At 36.4% G+C, this 9,603-nt stretch overlaps 1 protein-coding gene across 2 annotated transcripts; it reads right to left on the reverse strand.

Annotated features, from left to right (window-relative positions):
• Nucleotides 1–902: 902 nt before the first annotated feature.
• On the reverse strand, nucleotides 903–8,827 carry LOC113225501 (non-structural maintenance of chromosomes element 1 homolog). 2 transcript variants are annotated; one of them, XM_026457815.1, is made up of 5 exons: nucleotides 8,722–8,827; nucleotides 8,084–8,385; nucleotides 7,245–7,403; nucleotides 6,561–6,694; nucleotides 903–1,354 (listed from the first exon to the last, which is right to left on the reverse strand). In XM_026457815.1, the coding sequence occupies exons 1-5, from the start codon at nucleotides 8,825–8,827 to the stop codon at nucleotides 1,192–1,194; spliced, it is 864 nt and encodes a 287-aa protein (XP_026313600.1). In that variant the 3' UTR covers nucleotides 903–1,191. The 2 variants fall into 2 exon arrangements, with proteins under 2 accessions (XP_026313600.1, XP_026313601.1); XM_026457816.1 differs by lacking the exon at nucleotides 8,722–8,827 and adding an exon at nucleotides 2,797–2,877 and having other exon boundaries at nucleotides 8,084–8,479.
• Between the last annotated feature and the right edge of the window lie 776 nt (nucleotides 8,828–9,603).

Raw genomic sequence — 9,603 nt, forward strand, 5'->3', positions numbered from 1 at the left:
GCCGTGGCAGCTTAATGGTTTGACCTACTGCCTCTCAAGCAGGGGGTTGTGAGTTCGAACCCGGGCTCGCACCTCGCGCGAAATTTAATTTGAAATTTACCATGAGCTTTTCGGTGAAGGAAAACATCATGATGAAACCTGCACGTCGAAGAAAGTTCACAATCCCCGGAAAACGTGTGAAGTTCCCAACCCGCATTGGGCCAGCGTGGCGGTCTATGGCCCAAAACCGTCCTTTGAAAGGAGACCCGTGCCCAGCAGTGGGGCGTATAATAGGGTTGATGATGATGATGTTTTTTAACGATAGAATTGTTAATTATTCTAACAATCAATTGTTTATTTTTTCTTTGTTTGCGTTGATGGTTGTGTGATAGAGAATGACTTACTTAAGGCGTTAAGTTCATTATGCTATGTACTAATAGAAGTAGAGTTCCTTCTGAAAGAGTTCGTCTAAGGAAGTACTGCCTGCCACCTTACCTATTTCTGCCCCCAAGCAGCAGTGATGTGAGCATTACTGCATTCCAGTCATGAAGGTGCTGGGGAAATTATAAGCACATAGGACTTTTCAACTTAAGTCTCAGAGTTACGGGCGCAGTGGCAGCGCCCTTCAATCCGTGCATTTTAAAGCTCTGAGTGGCACAACAACTGCTATGTACAGGCGTGGCGCTTACTACCAGGCGCACGACTCGTTTGTCTCATCACTTGATATCATAAAAAAATAAGATAGTAAAAAAAATATGCAACTATATTGTCATCCAACCATTGTAATATTAATTTAAATTTGTGTGTATCTGTAACGACTGAATTTTTTCTGTCTCTCTCGGACAGTTTTATTTTGTTTTTAATCACGACTCGTTTGTGCGGGACAAACGAACAAACACTTGGTGTCATAAAAAATATCTGTCATTTATACATGAGTACCGAGCAATAAAGATTAAAAAAACTGAGTTTCAACGACGTAAATTTAAACGAAGTTAAGATTTTTCATGACTCACATAAGAATGTAGTTTGTGTGTGATTTTGTACAGAATCTTTTGGACATTTAGGAACTTCTTCTATCCACGTGCAATGGCATAACATACTGTACTGACAATACAATGATTTTTCTTCATGTATGTGCCGACGGAGTGTCAACAATGTCCATAATATGATGCATCTACCATATAAAAAGGAAACAAAACTCAAATACCACATTTAATGCTCTCGCTTCCGCTTCCGCGTCACCCGTTGCGATACTTCGGGTATGACTTCTGTCATTTCGGTGTCTTCAGCTCCCTCTAGAGCAATTGTAGGTTCAATCTCGGTGTCTATGGGTGGCAAGTGTTGGGTCGCTGACAATGCCTGGCTCTGAGTGAACCTGGAACGGGGACAAAAATATTTTTATATTTTCTTAAATTATAGACTGCTGTTCTCACCCAAATTCGGTGCGACAAATTTTACACTAAGGTTGGAAAACCATTTAGAGATTTTCCATGAATAAATTATTGGCATGTATGAAACACATTTCATAGATTTCTCATAAATGGCGCTACGGCTAAAAAGTCGTTGAAAAACCAAATCAAAAACACGACAACAAGCACATACAAAAAAAATTCGTGAGGTCCGCTGGTTCGTTCCGTGGTTTAGTTGGTACAGCGTCTTTCACGATATGCCAGAAGACGTCAGTTCGAATCCGGCCGATTCGAAGAAATTTTTTCTGAGTGTTCGATCTTTCTGTTAATAATTAATTATAACAAACTAGTGGAGTAATTTCACATAAAAAAATAATTGAATATCAATTTATTAAAAATTTTAAAAGAATGAAACATTTTGTAATAATAAATCTTTGAAGAAATAACTATTCATTTCATCGTCATCATCATCGTTTCAACTGATAGACATCCACTGTTGGACATAGACCTTCCCCAAAGATCGCCACAACGACCGGTCTTGAGCTGCTAGCATCCAGCGGATGCAATTATTCCCTTTAATAATCTGACTGTTAAAAAAAACAATTTTGCATACAGAATTGAAAACTGAAAAAGGCTAAATGAAAATGACGTTAATTGAAGCTGAAGATGAGAACCATCATCGGATTTTAATCTCATATGCAAAGATAGAAAAACTAATGTTATAAATTCGGAATAAAGACAAAGGTGTCAAACCAAAATATTGCCAATAACATCTTAGGGCTCCGTTTACAGACGGCAGCATACCAAACTGCCATCTGTAAACAAGCAATTGACGGATCTTGTTCCGTTGCGATATCAGAACTAAAGTGCATAACTTGATGTGCAACAAAATGTACATTATTAATGTTGTGAAGTGATTCAGATCAAGACAATATTACTTCTATAATCACGTAAATGCCCAGCGTCCATTATAATAAAAATATCGCATTTAAGTTTAGCACTACATAGACCCAATTGATGTGTTTTTTTATTATTGTTAATTTGTATTAGTCTTTTCCTTGTGTTGTATTGTATGTGAAATAAACTATTTTGTTTTATTTTTTTTAATCTCGGTTGCTTTATTTATACAAGAAAGGCACACATGCTTGGGCCTGAAGCTCATAATTATTTAGTACAATTTAATGTACATTGGGCATTTAGCGCTTTTCCTAATGCAGTTTGCTGGTAATCGTGCAAAAGTGAAAAATGTACATGAATATTTCAAATGAAAATAAACTTTCTAATGTTGAACATAAAGGCCTCGAGTATAAAATACACGAGTCTATTAAGTAAACACCATGCATAAATAAAAAAAACTTAGTGCAAACAAAATGGAATCAGCTGAAAAATAAACCTATTATTGTATTACTTTTCTGGTGAAAGCTTTTTGTTCCCATGAGGATCTGCGCCTGCACTAGTTGTGCTATTTGATGTTCCTGGATTGTCGGGACTGAAAATTAAGCATTGATGACTATAGTTTTCTTATCTAGATTAACATAATAATTTAGCGTTAAATAACATCGTTTATAGTTACATTTATTATTTAGAAAAAAAAAATAAGCTAAAACCGTTTTTCAGACCCTAGCTTTATAATTTATAATAATAATGTGCCATACAACCACACCAATTGCCCGGTCTCAAACTAGGGAATCCCCTACTTTGAGTAATATGAGTACCAGAGCAATGGATTTCACTCTGCGGCGCTTCCCGAAACACACTGACCAGAACAAATTTCACTAGCGCCCATAGTGCAAGCCGTTGGTCCACAGTAATCGTTAAAATGGCTGTATTTCTTCAGTAAACTCTTATAAAAAAGTGCATTACTGTCGCATATTAAAATCGACTCTATAATTATTTTAAACCGACTTCAAAACTGTATTTTTTTTTGTATGTACATATATTACGCGATAACAAAGGCATTTGTGAACCGATTTTGATGATTCTCTTGTTGCTGGAATGAGGGTACATCAGTAATGGTCCCATTTAAATTTGAAGAAAATATTGCACCTCTAAGGGTGGCAAACTAGGAGATTAATGACTTTTGAAGTCGGTTTTTTATATTATTTTTTAATATTCCGGCCCATGGTAAATTTATTGTTATTTGTGACAGTTTCACGCTTGTTTTTTTCAAACGTTTTCAAAAGTCAAAAGGTTGATTTTAGAAGTTTTTACTCACGTAAAATGTTTAACATATTTTATGGTCAATTAATGAACTAACGTAATATTATCATAATGGTACCGGTGTTATTAACCCGGCGCCAATGACGTTGGGTCATATTGACCCGAGGCGATTTACAACGGGCATATTTTCGTTTTACGCCAATTGCACAATTTCAACGTTTGAGTAGCTGGAGATACAACCCTCGCTCTACCCGACTCGCTGGTGTACTAAATGTGAAGCCATCTGCACAGCCAAGTAATACGTGCATTAAGTCAAAACGGGTCAATATGACCCAGCGTCATCGCTGGCGTGGTATTTTTGTGACTGACATTATTGGTTTATTTACTGTTTATAATTAATTAATCTTATTCCTGCTGCTTGTTGCGTGCTGACAGACATCAATTTAATCATTTGGCACCAATACGTGAACTTTCCAAAGCATTTGTTGAACAATGCCAAAAATGTATCCTGCGGGCGAAAACTGCACTATTGATGAAATGTTGGTGGTATTCAAAGGACGATGCAAATTTACGCAATACATACCAACCTCTGGCACACGCGAGAGATGTCAAGTATGTCCGTTCAAACAGGATAAAAAACATCTCATACATGTAATGCATGCTAGATTTATATATACTACCTATATACCCGGATCATACGGGAAGGTACTGCAATAGTTGCAGCAGTTGCACGTCTCTGATTGAGGACGTAGAAGACTAATTTCTAATAATAAGTTTGAGTGACCTTTCTTTTAGTATATACGACTATTAATTGCTATTATTATTCAGAATATTTTACTAAAAATAAAAGAAATATCAAAATTATGTTTTCAATGTTGATTTTGCACGTGTTATTGAGAACGCTAATTAAATATTTATTTATACAATTTATTGTTATTATTTTTATTTCAGTATATGTCTTGACGACCCTTACTTAATACGTATTTGTTAAAATTTAGACAACTACTTTAATTTTACAAAAAATTATCAATGAAATTCGGGTCACGATGACCCAACGTCACCGTCGGCGTAATTATTTTCACGTCATTGGCGCCGGGTTAAAACAAACTTTAATAGGGCGGAGTAGTCAACATAATCATGTAGGATAAAAAGTGGACGTTAAAACTATTTGATCTTAAACTTTTTCGCGCCAAATTCAAAGACCTTTCAGTGGAGTGCAGTACAGGAATTTGTAGAAGGTAAACTGCAAGGGTTGTTTGAGCCCATGAAAGTATAAAATTATATTATTGTATTTTTGGGAAAAGATTGGGAAGCATTTTCCCTTTCACGTTTGGCTATGCTCACAAAAGAAGTATAAAACTGTCATTGAGACAAAAATTAAGGCGAAAATCGCTGCTGAAATTTAAAAACAGTTTGGCAGTAATTATTTATTATTATTTATTCATTCGCCGCCAACGAGTTATTTCTGACCGCCGCCAGTTCGCAGCTGTACAGGAGTTAAAAGTGTCATCAATATTTTTCCAAAATTACATTAGTTGATTTTATGGGTAAACTCTTCAGAACGGAAGGAACAAAGTCCACTGCCTCCTTTTAACATCTGAGCCCCTTAAGGGTATCTCGTTCGTTAAATGCGTTACGGTGTCTTTAACTTGACTTATTGCTTAGAATTTAATAACAAGTATGTTAAGTAACTTTGTACAGAAACTGAGGCGGAACTGCACATATAATGTGAAGTCTTCCAGAATAACAAATAATGGATACGCAAGACACTTTCTTAAATACAGATATTAAAGAGCATTTCGTTGAAGGAAATCAGTACCTACGTAGTAATTATACTGTATTATTTACTGGTCAACATTATATTATATTGGAGAAAAGGCGATTTTGATTTCTTCATTAATTATATTTCTCTTGCGATATATGTAGTTCCAATTGCTGGGCACAGGTGTCCTTTCACAGGGAAAGAGCTGGGGCTGTAGTGCCTACGCGGGCCCAATTAGGATCTTCACACACATCATTGAATTGCTTTGCAGATATGTGCAAGTTTCCTCACGATGATTTCGTAGTAAATTTCAAGTTAAATTTCGAGCATAAATTACGAAAAATTCAGAGGTGCAAGCCCGGATTCGAACCGCAAGCTTCCTTAAAGGAGTCTACAGACCGAACCCCTGGTGGGATGGTGTCGGCGGCCTATCAAATCTAATCCTATGATATGATTCTAGAAGCAAGACCACCGGGTAGTGTCGCCGGGTCGGCGAATTCGCTCTGTAGACCCCTGAAGAGGCGGTAGGTCAAACCATCAGGTTACCACGGCTGTACATCTGCATATTTAGGCAAATCTCTAACACGCATTTTCCACTAGCGGTTGACCGCGCGCGATTCCTGTTTATTCAAATAATAATAATGCAGACACTCATAGCCCCGCACTGTTGTAACCCTGTATCATGCATGCCATGTACACCCACATAGACTATCACAAATTACACCCAAACTCATGAAAGAAATTAATGTAGCCCATACAAATGTTTCTCCCAGCCCGGAAATCGAACCCGGGACCGCTGCGTGGCATCAATGGTAACCATTGGCCACGGAGGTAGTCAGTGAAGCTGCCGCGACCCGTAAGTAAAACTAGCAGCTACGGCTGCGGTCGTTCGCGGCTAGTGGCTTAGTGGAAAATGGAACTAATGCAAATAATAATTTCTTATTAATTACTAATGTGCCCATTTCATTGTATTTTACATATTTAAATAATTTTTTTTTTTAAATCCAGTAATCAGCAGCAATAACCAACACTACGTTTTCTTGTGATCGTTTTAATTTTTTTTTATTTGAGTGTTTTTAGTTTTTATTATGTAGCCTACACTGAACCGATTTGACCAATTCAAACATAAAGTATAAAGTTCTGTGTGATGAACCTACTGAGAATATGTAGCCCACATTATAGAATAGAAAGAGGAAAACCAGTTAAGCGACCCTGATAATTAAAAATATATATAAAAGTTAAGTACTAACGTCTCACTACTGAGCAGCCTGAGTTGTTCCTGACTAAAATTAGCCTTGCAGCACGGCCACTTCTCCACCTTCTCCAGGTACCGGTTCAGGCAGCGAGTGTGCACCGCCATGCCGCACGATGGGCAATTGTAACCCTAGAATTGTTGGTAAGTTACTTACTTAGCAGACCAGCATGGCAGGTGTTCAACCACAGAGGCAGTTTTTTGGTTGTATTGTGTAATCATAGTTGAAATAGAGTTCTAAAATTGTGTTAATAGCAAATTAAAAATAGCAGCATCGACTGAATTATTTTTTTCATTATGATACCAAGTGACAGGATGAATAAATGTGGGCCTGGTGGTAAGCGACACTCCTATCCATAACAGTTGCAGTGCCACTCAGAGCTTTAAATCACAAAGATCTGAATGACACTGTCATTGCGTCCCTCACCCTGAGACAGAAGTTGACATGTCCCATGTGCCTGTAATTTCACCAGCACCGTACCTTTCAAACCCAAAAATGCAGTAATAAGCACATTATGGCTTGGGGTAGAAATAGGTAAGGTGGCAGTGGAGGAACTTTCTCACAAGGTGTTCTACTGCTACTAAATATGTACTTGAATAATTACCTACTTGAATGTTTCATTTTTATTTTAGTGATTGAATATGTGTCCTTAAAGTACCTAGTTGATTGAATTTCTCTTACCCTAAACACAATCTGCTTGCACAAGCAGCACTCTTCAATAGTATCTGGCATGTTCTGACGGAGATAGCCTTCAAACTCATGTATGGCTCTCACACCAAGAGCATAGTTATTCTCATCTTTGTCCAAGTACCGCATCCTACACCAAGTGTCCAAGAGTTTCTGGAAAATTCCAGGTTGGTTCTTAATATCATTGTATTCATAATATGATATTTATTTTCAGATGAAAATTATGATTACAAATAATACACAGTAGAATTATAAATTGTGGATTTAGAATTGACATTTCTATACATATATATTATACTTTACAACATTATATGGTTGGTTTCCGCAACTCAACATTGTACTATTTTGCATGTCGGTCTGTATCCCGTAGTGTTCTATTACAGAGGAATTATGTTAATGCATTATAGTGGGAACACCATGCCAGACAAGTGTTCTGGTTCAGATTTAAAACATATTTCACATTATTTAGCTAAGAATCACTTTACAGCTTTTGTTATAGATAGTTTTACTTTGATTTTCTCACAGATGGTGCTAAAGCAAACAAATCTTTAAAAAACAAAGAACAAGCACATGAAAAAATTCGTAAGGTCCATTGGTTCATTCTGTGACATAGTTAATGTAGCATCTGGCCTGGTATACTAGGAGACGTTGGTTCAAATCCAGCCGGATCAAAGTGAATTTTTTCTAAATGTTCAATTTTTGTTTAATAATTATAACAAACAAGTGGAGTAATTTCACAAAAAGTAATTGTATATTATCGTGTTGAAACATCCTGACATTCAATAAAACTTAATTATAGTTTTACATAGGTTTTCTGAAAGTAAAATATTCACCTGGGCATCGGTCTTCGAAAAAGAGCCCCTCATATTTCCCACAATATTGATAGCACGAATACCAGTAACCTGCCTTGAATCTGTTGTCATTATCTGTTCAATCAATAACCTGAAAAACTCCAGTTCTGCTGCTGAGAATACACCTTGGGCCTTTGTTGCATCGTCATAACCAAGAGAAAGGAATATAACAACTTCCTCATTAGTTACTTCATCATTGGCGATTTTTATTGTTTGCTGGAAAGTCCGTATTTGATCATTTATCTCTTTGACCAAGTCTTGAACTGGTACCACTTGGTCATTTTCTGGAAAAGTATTTAACATAAAAACTTAATTCAGTCAGTGTCCATAAAAGGAAAGTGTCCTAAACAAGCGTAAACAAGTGAATGAAATGGATGTGGGTGTTGAAAAAGACCAGGTCGCATATGAAAACATTGACGCAAGTAGAGGTCAGTTACTGCTTAAAACAGTAGAAGTAAACAAGCGTGACGACAAGTACATTGTACATAGGAGAGCACAAAAACATAATAAAAGTGAGACGACTTGGCTAAAACTGAGGCTTCATTGTTGCAACCACATGTTTGCGATCTTTGGAAATCAGTCTACAATAATAGGGGTTGAATAAAATTTATATATCTTACCATTGTCGGTGAAAGAATTCACAACTTGCTCCGTTTCCACCACCGACATTACACCTCTACTAGCAATAGTCCTCAAAAGAAATCTGTGAACGCCTCCGTACGTCATATTTTATTATACCTTAATTAATACAGAAAGAAAAAATAATATTACTGAGTTTTATCAGTTTGTTCTATTCAGTTGAAAAATTTACAACGCTTATCAAACAACAACATTTCACTCACGATTCGATAGATCTGACAGTGACTTTATAGCAACCGCCAAAATCGTTTTGTTTTTTCGTTTCTTTTTTTTTACTATGGGTTTTGAATTGGACATGTGTTCTTTGAGCCATGTCTTTGTTTGATTATAGGGATCCTCATTAAATATTTTACATTGTGGTTCCACAACATTTATCTTTTCACTTTCTCTTAAATAACTTAGTTCTCTTGTTTGGGCTTTCTAAATAGTCTTTTAAGCGGCGAGAGTCAATATTTATGTTAATACTCATTGACTTACAAATAAAGTCAATGTTAATACTCAATACTTTATTGCATACCATAATGTAGTTCCATTTCTTGACTTTTTGGTCGGGCTGTACCAAGGAACAACTCTTAATAAAAAAAATAGTTTTGACTGTGACATTGACGTTTCTTATTCCCACTTCTCGCAGGCTGTCACAGGTAGAGGTGGGCGTTTAAATGAAAAGCACTTATAAAAGTCTGTTTTTTAAAATAAGCGCATAAGCACGCTTTTCATTTTAAGCGTACGCATTGGTCACTGGTCAGTCTAAGCGCTTAAACGTTTTTCTAAACGACTTTTTAAGCGTCAAACTAAAAAGCGTTTTAAGTGAAAAGCGCTTTTACAAGCAAGCTTTTTAAACGTACGTTTTAACGTTAAAAAAA

Source organism: Hyposmocoma kahamanoa, unplaced genomic scaffold (assembly GCF_003589595.1).
Source record: "Hyposmocoma kahamanoa isolate Upper Pololo Valley unplaced genomic scaffold, ASM358959v1 161, whole genome shotgun sequence".
Lineage (NCBI taxonomy): Eukaryota > Metazoa > Arthropoda > Insecta > Lepidoptera > Cosmopterigidae > Hyposmocoma > Hyposmocoma kahamanoa.